A 14,880-nucleotide genomic window follows, 5' to 3' on the forward strand; every position below is an offset into this window, starting at 1 on the left:
TTATCATCAACAGATTTAACTGTACTCTTGGTAAGGCACATAATACCTGATTCATCAAATTTATAACACAACTGAAGTATCATGAAATAGCTTGCAGCACTGATATATAAGATAAATTTAATAAGAAGTACGTGCATTTTCAAACTTCCTCGCCATTCCCACCAGCAGCTTTGGCTGCTGTCCCCGCTCAGCCGTCCTTGTATTTGTATCACATATCCACCCCACCTCTTTCTCCAGTACCTTTCTGTGATTGCTGTGTGTCCTGTCACTCTCTGCCCTTGATTCTGTTGGTGCAGGCTTTGATTTGCAGTGTCTAACTACTAACCAGGCCTGGGCACTTACAGAGAGGGAAAGCTGACGAGTGATGGCCTGCCCCTGGGTGCTTTATTCTGCCTCCACCCGAGGGAAACTCTGTCCTGAAAAGTTGACAGAAGTGAAAACTCTTGAGGAGAACTGACGTGAAAATGTGCTTGGATTATAGGGGAAGCCAGGGGAGGAAGAGGAGGTCTTAGGGTTCAAGGAGAAAAGCATGCTTTAAAACCCTTAGCTTTGGGCGTTGAGGTCTAGTTCGTTGTTTAAAGAGCTGCAGCAACGGGGAACTTACATTCAGTCATTAGTTACCTGCCACTGTTTAAAATCCCTCAGACCGAGGAGCTTAATCCAGAAACTGTCACCCTCCTTTTATGCTGCAGGTGTTTGGGGTTTTTTTTTCTCCCCCACTTGGTATTGCCTAAGGTCACCCACACAGCCGTGAGCTGGTGGCTGGGCTGAAAGAATGGACCTCAGTCACAAGTCTGGGGCCTTGGTTTTTCTCATGCCCTCTCGCCCAGTAGGATAGCCTAGACTTTCCTGCAGAATGACAGGTGAGTTCTAAAAGCAAAAGCTGCTGGGTCCGTTAAGGCCTAGGCACTGAGCTGCACAGTGTCACTTAGGCTGCTCAGAATAAGTCAAAATCAGACCAGCGCCACGTGTACCAACCAGCTGGGCAAACAGTACAAGATCTCCACTGCCCTGGTGTCTGCCGAGCTTCCTGTGCAGCAGGACCCGGAGTGGACCAGCCCGGCCAGAGCACACCCTAGAAATGTCTAGAACTGTCGCTCAGTTGGCCAGGTGGAGTGTAGACTGAAGTGAAGGGCTTATTTTGATGATATTGACTGACTGGCCGTGGCTTCCTGGTCACTGCGGATGACAGGGCTATTGGCTTTAGTATTGAGCAAATGCAAGCTAAGCTGTACCTGGTTTCTTCTCACAAGAGCTCCCCTTGAAAATCGACAGAAGTAGTCCTCAATCGCCTCTCCTGGATGTTTAATATTAATGTTATCTATTACATATGTATTATCATATGACTGGTGATAGAAATTAATGACGAAGTCATATTTGCTGCTATAGATCACTGGATAGGCAAGCCAGACTGAGTCTACAAAGCCTTGAAGTGACTTTCCAGTGAAAGTCAGTATTTGGTGGTTGAACTCTTTCTGTGGACCTGCCCTGCATTAAGTGGTGGTCTCACAGAGATGGGTGAGGAGACTCCTGACCTCAGAACGCTTACTGGCTAGTACGAGAGAAATATTTTAGCTTTTAGGTCTCAGGGTCTACTACAGTAATTCAAATCCTTCAGGCAGGTCAGGAGCAGAGTGGTTTGGCCAGGGGTCTGCGGTCTTCCTAAGCTTCGAAAATGCAGAGGCACAGGTGTGTCTGAAACACTGTGACAGCTCAGAGTACAAAGTTCAGCTCAGTGGCAGGATATCCTGCTAGTGAGCTCAGGGCGTTGCTGAGGGAGCCAGTGACACAAATACACTGGGATTTATGGGCTTGCCATTACCTTCTCACCAAGTGACAAGCACAGCGTGCAGGTGACTGGGGGGTGGGGACGGATTAGAGCTGGAAGACTGATTAAGAGGCTTTTGCGGTAATGTAGGTGAAGGGCGGGAAGGATGTTAGTTCTGGAAGACAAGCAGAGCTGGGGTGGTAAGAAGGGAGGTGGCAACCACGGGCTTTGCTGACGTAATGCCTATAGCTTCTCTGGGCTCCTGCGGCAGAGACATGCTGCTGTGGCTGCAGTCCCACGGTGGCAAATACAGGCTGAGCTACTGGTGTTTGGCTCTCATGCGAACATCTAAGATTTGAGACTCTTTGGCCAGATGTCTGGCTGAATTCTGTTGTCTCATCTTTTCCAAGCGTTGTGGCAGTCTCCCCATGTTCTATGTACGAAGTGATTTTCTAAATGCAAAAATGACCAGATCTTCATTATAGTGCAGTGTACGCCTTGAAAGCTTAACCCTGACACAGAGTTTCCCAGCATTCAACTTGAAACCCAGTGCCGCTTAGCCTGAGATTCTTCCTCTTCTTTTAAATGAAGCAGAACCGAGGCTTTTGACAGAGATTTTTAACTTAGCTCTCTTTAAGGGGAGTGCTGCTTGGGAAAGAGGCAGTGCACCCTTACATGTGGGTGAGGGCTTCTCCAGAGAGTTAACAGCCTGCGTCTATTTTTAAAAGATTTTGATCGCCGACAATGCCTCGCACTATATTCTCCTTTGCTCTATTATCTTTTCTCCTTCCCCAGTTAAGAAAAAATGTGCACATAAATTTTCAAAGCACTTTTGCTTTGCTCATGAGTACAAGATTGCAGCCATGAGGTTAGCAAGGCAGGAGGTGCACACCGGGGCCTCAGCAGTTGGTGCCGCTCAGTATAGGCGGCACAGGCACGGGGAGTGGGAGGAAGGAGGGCTCTCAAGAGACATTTTGTATAAAGGCGTGTAGCACAGAGGAAACCTCCTCCCAGCCCGGACTGTTAGTTAGCTTACAGAAAGCCACGTGGCAAGGTTTCAAACTTTTGCCTTGGGGCCATCAACCTTAATCAGCCTTAGCCTAGATTGAGACATCTTTAAACTCCAGATGGCTGTTTCTGAAGTGGCTGGAAGAGCCGTGTAGAGGCTGACTCAGAACACTGTCTAAGTCCTGTTAGGACAGAAGCCGCTGTGCATTTCGGGGTTTGGGGGGTAAGCAGTCTCTCTCCAGCAGGTGCCAGCTGTGGTTTCCATGAACCCATCCAGTGCACAACAGTATGAGTGAGGACTGAAACAACACATGGCCTTCGCATACTTTTTTTTAGGGTTTTCTGAGCATTAAGCTATTTGAGTTTATAACTCTGTGTGGTAAATAACTATTAAATTAAGTAACTTATCACTGTCAAACTGTGTTTTCAGGAAAGGGAAGGCCTCCGAATTGAAAGCACACACAGCCCCAGTTCGAAGTGTGGACTTTTCAGCTGATGGCCAGTTCCTGGTTACAGCGTCTGAGGACAAATCCATTAAAGTGTGGAACATGTACCGTCAGCGCTTTCTTTACTCCCTGTACCGACACACACACTGGGTGCGCTGCGCCAAGTAAGTGCAAACGGTTCTCCATACCGTGTTGTCCCTGTTGCGCCAGATGTTGCCCAGATCTTGAGATCCCCGAAAAGAACCAAAAGGACTCAAAACCACTGTAAACACAGGAGGAATCTTTCATGGTTCAGCTTGAGCTGGATCGCAACTGACACCAAATCAAAGGTATTGGGGAAGTGACCCCAGAGCATTGGCCTAGGGTCTCTTTATAGGTTTTTCTTCTCCCAATGCCCCCTAAGCAGGGGGGATCCTAGTTAACATAAGGGGATCTAATGTCCAAAGGGTGACAGACTACAAAAAAGGGCACCAAAACCACCCATGACTTAACTTTCTTTGTGCTCTTTGTTCAGCACTTGCTCAGGGAAGTGTCTGTTTTCTTAGTAATCCCATCTGGGGTGGGGGTGGTGGTGAAGGGGGATTGGGGGGGTGTCAGTTGCTATCAGATGACACTATCTCTGGTGGGCTTTTTTCTTGCAGCTGTGAGCTCAAATCTCCTTACTTTTTCAAATCTCTTTTTCCTACCTTTTAAGTCTGTCTCTTCAAAGAACTTTGTGAACCTTAGATAGGCCATTTGTGGCACCCAGGTCATCCGGTTGGTTAGAGAACATGTTAGCTCAGAAGGGAATGCGCTCCCCGTCTCCTCTCTTTCTCTCAGTTCCCACTCCAGACTGTATTCAACTCCCCCAACCTCCAGACAAGGGACTGGGGTCACTCTCATTCATTCTCTCAGCAAACATTGCATGTGCTGGGATCTCTTATAAGCAAAGCCATCAGAATCCCTTGTTGTATGGAGCTTACACTGTACAGTCAGGCAATGCATGCTGTTACAAAGGATGTTCAGGGCTGCCTCCCAGAGAAGCCTGTCTCCAAGCAGAGGCCTAGAGGAGGAAGGAGGAAGGCTTGAGGAGGTGTCTCAGAGAAGATGAGAGCCTTGGTGACTGTTTGAGGAAAGCAAGGAGCAGATGCTGGAAGAAGGGGAAAGGGGGAGACCACGTTCCTTTCTCCAGCCTACTTAGTGATGGGGTAGGCAGCACGCTGTGTAGTGATGACTATTGTTGGCCAGAGAGGTCTAGAACCACCTAAGAGACAAACCTGTGGGAGCATCTCTGTGGAGTGTCTAGCTTGGCTTTATTGAGGCGAGAGGCCCCACTCTAACTATAGGCATCGGCGTTCTGTGGGCTCGGTTCTCGCACATGATAAAATAAGGATGCTAGCTGGGTACCAGCTTCTCCAGTACGGATGCAGTGGGACCAGCTGTTTCCTGCTCCTACCGCCGTGACCCCCCTGCCACGATGGACAGTGCCCCTTCAACTGTGAGCCGAAAGAACCCCTTCCATCCCTGACTTGCCTCGGTCAAACCAGCAAGGAAAAGTAACCAATACAGAAAAATGGGAGCCAGAAGTGGGGTGGTTGCTTGGTGAGGAAAGGCCGGTGAACAAGTGAAAATTTTCGGACAAGGAGAGCATAGACAAAGCATCTGCAATGGAGAGGAAGGTGTGCACAGTTAAAGAGAAGACCATAGGAAAGGAACCTCGGAGCACAGCCTCAACCATTGAAGGCTACAGCTTGTAAAAAGGAAAAGCCTTTGAGTAGATAACCTGAACTGAGAATTGGATGAAGGGGTGTCCTGCTGGAAAACAACCACCAAGGCACACACTGGCCACTACAGCCGTGCCTCAAAGAGTCCGCGCCACATCTCCAGCTGGCAGCCACATTTGGCAGTGTTGTCAGCCTGGCACTGTCTTGGTTTTTTGATTTTTTAGGAAAGAAAGAGTGAAAGAGTGAAGGGCTAATGGAGGCTTTCCTGGGGTTCCAAAAGTCTGCCTAGGCCAAGCAATATCAAGCAGGGTTGGATTTGCTGCCTGGAAAGGAAGGCATGCTTTGGCAGATGAGGAAAGTAGGCTCCAGAGAGTTAAAGCTAAGACCTATTTAATAGTGTCAAAACTCAGATACATTTGTTTGTCTTCCTCTGCAGTGGTTAGTTAGTTGCCTGATGCGTTTAATAACATTACACTAAGCAAGGCACAACTAGGAGCGATTCTGGGCCTCTGCCTGCTTGCTGTGTTCTTTCAAACACACTCGTACTGAGACTACTGCTGCCTCCAAGCTTAAATCCTCACAGCTTAGTGCATGCCCAGGGGAAGCCTCTCTCTCCCTATTTCTCTTAGAAAAGGTCAGACATGACTCAGGCCTAAGTAGAGTCCTTCGCCCATTCCCTCAGCTAGTGGTGAGAAATGGCTGTTTGCTCTCGCCAAGTCAGATACCTAAAATGGCTGCTTTGGCCAGAAGTAGACACACACCCATTTTTTTAAACGGTTTTTTGAGATAGGATTTCTCTGTTATAGCCCTGGCTGTCCTGGAATGGCTGTGTAAACCAGGCTGGCCTTGAACTCATAGCAGTCTGCTTGCCTCTGCCTTCTGAGTGCTGGGATTAAAAGCCTGCACCATCATGCCCAGTGAATGTGTTTCCTTAAAAAAGCTCAGTTACTTTTTTGCTGCAGCCAACATACCAAAACATACATACCAAAAGCCCATGAAAACACAAACCAGAAGCTACAATATATAAGCAAAAGACCCGTAAGATAAAAAAAAAAAAAAAAGCCTAAACAAAGCAATATGAGATTCCCCACAACAAAACAAAAATACAAAAACAAAACAAAAATCTCCCCCCAAATACCTTTGAGTTCAAGAAACTAAATTATTATAGAATGTTGTGGCTTGTGGGAAAATGATACAAAAAAGAATGCGGGGGTGTGTGAGTGAGGTATTGAACTAGATTTATGTGACGGGATGTCAGGAGAGACCCATGGGCTCCAGAGCTGAGGCGAGGGAAGGGCAGAGGGCCCACAATATGTTTTCAGTGGGAAGAGGCCAGAGGAAGCCAGGAGAAAAGCAGTGTGGCCTGAGGGACCTAGTGTACTCTCAGGAGCGTTATTACCGGATGTGGTTAGACAGGAAATGTGTGGGACAAGATGCTCCAATAGTTATATGCCTACCTGTATCATATTGCTACCCCGCCCGCAGCCACATTACGGACACTTCTTGACAGGCTGTTGTAAGAGTGAGAAACAGAAGTTCATGGTGTTTGGGACTGAACATTGCTGTTGGACTGGCTTTCTCCGGCTGGGCACTGCCAGTTAGGGAAAGACCCGCAGGATCCTGGGAAAATGCTCTTCCCTTTTTCAGTGAGAAAAGAGACCGTGGTGGAAAGCCCGGGTTTTTACTGTGCCCAGTAGCAGTGCTGAGCCTTCCTTTATCTCTCTGTGTGATGTGCTGCACAGCCATCTTTCTGGAGTGGCCTGTCCTCCTTTTTAGGTTGAGGTCTGTGGTTGCTGAGAGAGGCCACGGACCAAGACCTGACTCCAACATAATACTGGTCAGAGGAGAACAGCCTGCTGGGCAGACAGGTGCCTCCTGGGAACACTGCTGGGCACACTCCGCTCGGCCTTTGCTCTTGTACATAAGAGATGCTTTTGTAGATGATTCCGAAGCGGAAGCAGAGCCTGCATGAGGATGTTCAGTTTCTAGTCAGAGCACCTACATAACTACTCCTGAGGCCTTCGTTGAGTATCATTGGCACTTGTGGAAACTTTTTTTTTTTCCCAAAGAAAGAATCTATTTGTTTACATGTACAAGAAGCTCCCAGATGATTGTCAGAGCAGTGCTGCTGTCTTGCTTTCCTGTCAGTGACACAGGAGACAGAAGTGCAGCTTCGCTCGGCATAGTTCTTTTGGTTTGTCAGTGACTATCTCTCTGCAATGCTGATGAAGACACACTGCTGATCTTCTGTTAGGAGCCTGTGGCTGGCACCTGTTCTCAGGGGTTGGATGAGGATCTGCTGTTTGTTCTGTAATTGAGGATTCTTTTATCAGCCAGACAACTTAGGTCGCATTGTCCAATCTCTTCTTAAATTTCTACTTCTAGAACATTACCACATGTACCATTTCATGTTTTTTTTTTTTTTTATGTATCGCTTTACATTTTATTAGCATTTCCACATCTTTGTCTCTTTCTGCAGCATCCTGGGAAACTCCTCAAGACATGTATTCCAAGTTGCCAAGCCTCTCTTTAAATGAATCAGATTCTTTACATCTTCATTTACGGTTTCTGGAAGCTATTCAGTTGTTCGCTCGTCAACCATTCTCCTTCTTCCTTAATGGTATATTGTCTTTTACTTACTCACATTCTCATTTTTTTTTTCTTTACTTAAACAGTATTGGTAACATTTCCTCTGCAGTCTTTGTTTCTGTGTCAATCCCAGATGGTCTCTGTTTGCTTACTGTCTCATTTCTGTTGTTCTTTTGCCTGCCATCTTAGCCTCGCTCTGGCACTCCTTGATCTGTGTTCTGATGGCCTTGTGGAAACTTCTAAGGGTCATCTTTTAAATGTTTTCCATGCTACACAATCTTCTGAGCGCGCACACACACACACACACGCACACATGCACACAGGCACGCATACACATACCATGCACAGATGCACGCACACCACATAAACACACACACACACACACACACACACACACACACACACACACACACACACACACACACACACACACACACACACACACACACACCCTCTACACCTGTTACTGTTTCTGTCAAAAGCAGGTCTGACCATGCTGTTTCCCAGCTTTGACCTCGGTGTGACTCCTTACCCAGGCCCGTATGTTTTGCCTTCTGTGACAGCCTGTCCCTCTTTGTCCCTTTCACCATTCATTTGCCTTCACACAGCTGTGCAGCGCTGCTCCAGAGCGCAGCTGTGTGTGCTGCGTGTCTGCACCTGCTGCTCTCACCCAGGGCTTGCAGCCTTCCTCTCTGCTCTGCTCTACATTGCTTCCTCCACCAGGCTTTCTCACTCCCCCTGCGCGAGCCTGGTGATGCCTAGGTCAGTTCGCATGGCCCTCCTTCCCTGACAGACTTGGAGTTAGAGGCATTTTATTTATGCTGTGCTCTCTTGCCAAGCACTGTTCTAAATTCTGTGAGGATGAGAGAAACAGAAACAGGGAAACCCAGCACCGATAGAGCCTCTCCTGCCAAGGGGAGACAAACAGCAAGGATATTAACAGTGACACACAGAGGTTGGAGAAGTCACACATACTAGTGTGACATTGGAGCCAAGACCCAACCGAGCAGAGGGGCTAGTGATGTGGGTACCTGGAAGGTGGGCATTTGAGGCAGCCCCACACAGTATGAGAATTGCTGTCTGTACGGGCTAAAGAGGGCTCAGAATATTATGTAGAAATGGGATGGATGAATCAAGTATAGGCAGAGGCTGGTCCCAGCTCTCACATAACTTTGGGGGCAGTATCAAGAGCTTCTCTGGGGCTCGGTCATTTTTGTGAGCCTTTAATACAAACTCAGGAATACTGTGTGTGCATGCTGAACATGGCGTTTATGCAGCTCCACCTATTCCATGGACCTTTAGGTCAAGTCTTGTTCAGACTAACTAGGTGTTTACTCACTCCCGACTGTGGTGGAATACCTTTGTGGTGCTGGGACCGCGGTTCTGAGGGACTGTTTAAACGTCATGTGTTTACATGCTGTTTGCAGTGACTCATGAAACTGCAGGGTCCTCCCTGCCCAGAAGAATATGTCTTGATAAGTACTTGGTGAAAGTGAATGAATTTCACTTCTTGGCAGCTTTCCCTGTATGTGCTCTCAGGACTCTTTTTTTTTTTCTTTTTTAAAGTTTTATTTTGAAATTAGCTTATAATAGGCTTCCATAAGGTTTTGCTATGCATCCTTAGCCTTTGTTTACCTACAAACTAACCTTTTCTCTCTTTGTCCTTCTTCCCCTTCCCCACCTAATCCTTTAACCCTCCGTATTCCTCTATTTTAAAAAAACAATTATACTAAATATAAGTTATATGCTAGGTAATTCATATGCTTTTTTAGTACAGTTCTATGACTTTTAGCCAACTTATATAACTACTACCAAATCTAGCTTTCAGAATATTTTTACCATGCCATCAATAAATCTTATTTATGTTTTCTTGTTCTTTATTCCCTATTCCCACCCCAAGCTTCCGACATTTATGATTTTTCCTGAGTCTTCAGTTTTCTTATTCTTTTTTAAAAAATTTTATTAATTTGTTCATATTACATCTCAATGGTTATCCTCCAGTCCCCTGGATGGGGAGACCTGGTGGCACTCAGAGGAAGAATAGCAGGCTACCAAGAAGAGACTTGATACCCTATGAGCATATACAGGGGGAGGAAGTCCCCTTCAGGAACAGTCATAGGGGAGGGGAGTAAGGGGAAAATGGGAGGAAGGGAGGAATGGGAGGATACAAGGGATGGGATAACAACTGAGATGTAATCTGCAGCACTCTGACAGATGCTGTTTAGACCCAGAGTTTACCCTTAGCTTATCTTACTGCAGTTAGAACAGAAGAGGTGAGGGGAACCTCTAAGAGCCACTCAGTCCCAGACTGTTCGAATTAGCTCCTTTGAGACTATAGCCGTGACGAGGTTGTCCTAAAGCAGGACTGAAAAGGCCTGCAAGGCTTAAAGTCCTCACGTCTGTCTGTCTTGCGGTGAGAGCATGGCAGGGACTGAGTCATGCTTGAACATTTAGCAGTCTGGAATAGAAGCAGCTCAGGTATTTATGATGGCACTGCCCGCTGCAGAGGGCCTAGACCTTTCATATGCCTGCGGGAGGGCCTTCTTACTTTGCCAGCAAAGTCACAGTACTATACAGAAGGCGGCTTACTGAAACCTGGGCCAAGGCAAGAGGGCTTTGCTGGGAAAATCTCCAGGAGTAGATTTCTCATTCAGATAGTGAGTCTCATATGCGCCTGTGTCAAGGACACAGCATCAGCAGCTCTGCTGGCTGGATAGCCCTGTAGCCAAGACACAGGCATGCTGGCTGCTATGGCCATCTGCCTCTTGCTGTAGCTGGGCACCTTCTTCCTGTTGAAGTAGAATCCCTCCATCAGGGATGCAGTACCATCAGCTGGCTTGAGCAGAGAGACAGCACAGTAGTTACAAGAACGGACTCACTAGTAACCCATAACTTTACCTTTCTGACCCTCAATCCTTTGCTACGTACAATGAATACAACTGAGGTACCTCCTTTATATAGTGAGGTATCAAAACGTATCAACCATCAATTGCTCTTGTGTTCCATTTCTTCCTCCTGGGGCTATACTGTAGTCACTATTATGGGATTCTCAAAAGTCATTATGTATATTTGCATATAATTTAGGGGAATGGTATTAAGGTAACGACTATCATTTATTTAATGTATTTTGTGTACCTGACCAACAAAAGTTACTTTATTTCTAAGTAGTTACACCTGCAGTTTGGGCCTTGTTTTGTTTGTTTTGTTTTGTTTTCAGACAAGGTCTCACTACATACCCAGACTGGCCTTAACTTCATGTTTGTCCTGCCTCAGCTTACCTAGCACTGATATTGTAGAGGTGAGCTATCATACCCCACGGCAGCATCTGTGATTAGCCTGGTGCCTTTTCAGTTGAATATTTCTTGGTTCCCCCCCTTTTTTTTCTCCTTTCTTGACTTTTTAAATTTACTGTTGTTTGTTTGTTTTTTTGTTTTTGTTTTTATTTTTTGCTCATTAGTAACATCTAGAGGTTGATTATGTATCCTTAACATAATCTGTAACATATAATATAATATAAATAATTATGCTTTCTATGTTAGTTAATACAGTAAATTATTATATGGCAGGAGTTTTCTTTGACCAGCTAGTTCTCCAAACTGACTCAGAGTCCATGATTTATTTTTAACCTGTAAGCACTATGCTGGGCAGATTCTAAACCCAGTACCAATCCTAGTGCCTTTAAAGCCCACATAAAAGCCAATCACTTGTCAATCTGATGACTCCCAGGCAGCTCTGCTCCATCAGTCTGTCCTTACAGCCACGTGCTCACCACCATCGTGCTCTGTGAGGGCTCCTATCTCTACAGCTTCCTGTCTTCCTGCTACCTCATCCCCTCCTCCAAGCCTGGGCCCTAAAACTCCGCCTCCTTCTATTCTAGCCAGTCAGGGATAATTGGGGAGCATTCCTTACATCACATGGTTACAGGAGATAGTTTAACCAGATCCCCAGGCACTGAAATCAGCATCTGAAAACACAGTTGGACCTTCCTCTAACAATATAACATTTTATCTTATAATATTTTAGACAAAATGTTAGAACTTACTTAAGTCTATTCCCATTACTCACTTTTTTGGCAGTTTTACTTGTATACATGATAAAAGCCCAGATTTTTAAGCAGCCAGTTTTATCTGGAAAAAAAAGAAATAAAATTACTTTTACATTTTGTGTCCATGTTTCCAGTTCCAGCATACTTTGCTCATTTGTATAGATCCAAGTTTCCATCTGCTGTCATTTCTTGAGCTTGAAAAATGTCATTTATCATGTCCTATACTACTATTTTCCTGGTCATAACTTTCCTAGCTTTCTGTTTGTCATTTATAAAGGATGTTTGTGCGGAGATATGTAATCACAGCTTTACTTGTATTAGGGTTCTCTGTATAAACAGAACCAATAGAATATGTGAATTGATACAGGAAAGGAGATGTGTTAGCGATGTGGCCCATCTGACTGTGGCATCTCAGAAGACCCACAACCCATTATCTGAAGGCTGAAGCCCCTAAGATGCTGATAACATTGACTCAGTCCAAGTGGGACCAGGAATGACAATGATATAAATTTTGTGTGCCAGATGCTTGCACACCTGCTGAGAGGCCACTGGAATAGGTCCTGGAAGCCAGCAGCTGGAGAGCCTGGAGTTATACTGTCCAAAACAAGAAATGAGTATGTTCCCATTTATGGGAGTGGGTGCTGACTGCCAGTTTTAGTTGTCAGCTTGAGTGCACTTTATAACAAATATCTAGGCTGGTTATGGCACATGCCTTGAGTATGTATCTGAGGGCTTTTCCAGAGATAATTAATTAAGGGAGAAAATCCGTACTGATCATGGTGTCATTCTGTGGTCTTGGGCTAAATAAAAAAGGGAAAAGGATGATTGAAAAAAGAAAAGGAAAAGCCAGGTATGGTGGCGTACACCTTTAATCCTAGCACTTGGGAGGCAGAGGCAGGCAGATCTCTGTGAGTTTGAGGCCAGCGAGTCCAGGGCAGCAAGGACTACAAGAGTAACCCTATCTTGAAAAAAAGAAAGAATGAAAATGAGAGTTTTCCAGTATTACTGCGTTTCCAGCATTAATTTTAGCAGTAAAAGAAATTGCCTCTAATTTTTAAGTTGTTGCTATTCCAACTACTTTTTTGAGCTTATAAATTGCAAAACAAAATAAATAAAATGTGTGTGTGTGTGTATGCCATAAACTGTTTAGATGCTTCTTGCCTTTTGATAGCGTTGTATCATTATAAACCTGCCTTAACATAAGTTAGAAGCAATATGTTGGAAGCACACGCAGCATGCCTCATCTGCCGGACACTCTTACCAGGCAGCACACTATGCTGTAGCATCACTTACTTCCCTGGCTCACTGGCTGGTCCTTGCACTGCCCAGCACTGACATGGTATTCTATCTTGTATTGCAAGCCCAGCATGAGGTGGGAATTTGAAGCACCATGTTCACCAAACACATAATACTTCTCCAGTCTTTATAGTGTTAGAAAAATTACTGAGCCCAACCGTCTGATCACTTTCACAATTTTTCATACATGCAGTTTCATGGCATTGAGTACACTTAATATTTTTGTACAATGAATTGAAAATACTCTAAACATCAGCTCTCATCGACTATATATAATACTGAATTTGTCTCAATTCTTTCTTTTTTGTTTTCATAGGAACTCACTGGGGAATATTCAGTGGCGCATTGTGTGGGGTTAGAAGAGTGAGTGAGGTAGATTTCTCTCTTATGTTAGGAAGGCAGATATCAGGCTCTTGCCGGGAGAGCAGTGTATATATGAATATGTGCCCCTGTAAGACTGTCCTGGGAGGCTAAACAGTTTGGGGGAGTATTGATGAGGTGGCCAGGAAGTAGATAGTTTGAAGGATATATAAGGTCTATTGTGTGTGTGTGTGTGTTTTTAATGGTTTTTTCATTTATATATGCTGATTATGGTTCCTGTCCTATAGCTAACCCCTCCCCTCTGTTCCTCCCCCTTCCCTCCCACCCATATCCACACCCTGCCTGTCTCTGTTAGAAAACAAGCAGGCATCTAAGAAATGATAATAAAATATATAAATAGCAAATCGGAATATGACAAAACAACCAAACAAGAAATGAGCCAAAGAAAACGCATATAGATGCAGAAACACACACATTAACATACTCAGGAATCCCATAAAGACCAAAGCTGGAAGCCATAGTGTATCTACCAAGGAGCTGTAAGGTAGAAGAGGAAAAATAAAACCAAAAAACTGGTCTGACTTAAGGTTGTGGGCAAAGACGCTCCAGCAGTGCCATTGAGTTTGTTTTGTGCTGAGCATCTGCTGTGGAGCATGAGCCTACCCTTCAGAGTGGTTTGTTCCCCACTGAGACGCTATTGGAGAAAACTGAGTTTTCATATGCTCATGGCTATCAATTGGAGTTGGCTTCTGGGTTAGGGACTAGGGTCGGGGTGGGGTGTTTCCACTTCTACCATCAGCTCTAGGACCCCATCAGGTGCAGACCTGTGCAGGCTTTGTGCAGACTACTGCAGGCTCTGTGAGTCTATACCTGTGCTAGCCTGCTGTGTCTAAAAGGCCTTGATTCTTTGGTATCCTTTATGCTTTTTCTGCTTCCTCTTCCACAGAGTTCCCTGTGCCCTGAGGCGAGGGATTTGAAGCCATCCCTTTCAGGACTGAATAATCCAAGGCGTCTTGCTCTCTGCTTAGTGTGTGGCTGTGGATCTCTGTATTTATTCCCATCTGCTACTGAAGGACATTCTCAGATGTTGGCTGAGCAAGACACGGATCTATGGGTACAGCAGAATGGCCTCAGGAGGCATTTTATTGCTGTGCTTCTAGAACAGTAGTGTTTGCTTTTCCCCTAGAATCCTGGCCTATCTAGTCTCGGGTTCTTCACCATCCACGCAACGTGGGTAGGGGTTCCATTTCAGGAAGTGGGCCTTAACTCAAATCAAAGTTTGATTGCTTACTCCCACAAGCCTTGTGGCACTGTTGCACCGGCATATCTTACAGGCAGGTCATTCCTGTAGATTGAAGGGTTTGCTGGGTTGGTGTTTACCTTTCTCCTTTCATAGCCTGCAGAGTCCCTAACAGTACCATGAATACTAGTCTGTGGGGATGCAGGCTCCAGGTAGGCACCAGCTCATCTTTTCTGTGTTCATTGAGCTATGTAAGTGTTGTCTTCAGCAATAGGGCTTCACTGTCAGCTTGCTGAGAGCCATCAATAGCCTTGACAGTAGCCTGGGTTGTTTGGTGGTTCCCATGGGGCCCATTTGGCCAAGATGTAACCTATTCCTGGTACTGTAAGTTTTATTTGGTGACAAGAGATGGCCAGTTGTGGGTCTGTCCTCCCCGTTTTAAACCTTCAGGAGTGTTTGGCTCT

At 45.5% G+C, this 14,880-nt stretch overlaps 1 protein-coding gene across 1 annotated transcript in view; it reads left to right on the forward strand.

Annotated features, from left to right (window-relative positions):
* Poc1b (POC1 centriolar protein B) overlaps positions 1–14,880 on the forward strand; it is a 98,042-nt gene that overhangs the window by 20,658 nt on the left and 62,504 nt on the right. The window contains exon 4 of the mRNA XM_051139952.1: positions 3,207–3,386. Within this exon, the coding sequence (XP_050995909.1) occupies positions 3,207–3,386 (180 nt within the window). The remainder of the gene's footprint in view (positions 1–3,206; positions 3,387–14,880) is intronic.

This window comes from Acomys russatus, chromosome 31, assembly GCF_903995435.1.
Source record: "Acomys russatus chromosome 31, mAcoRus1.1, whole genome shotgun sequence".
NCBI classification, from domain to species: Eukaryota; Metazoa; Chordata; class Mammalia; order Rodentia; family Muridae; genus Acomys; species Acomys russatus.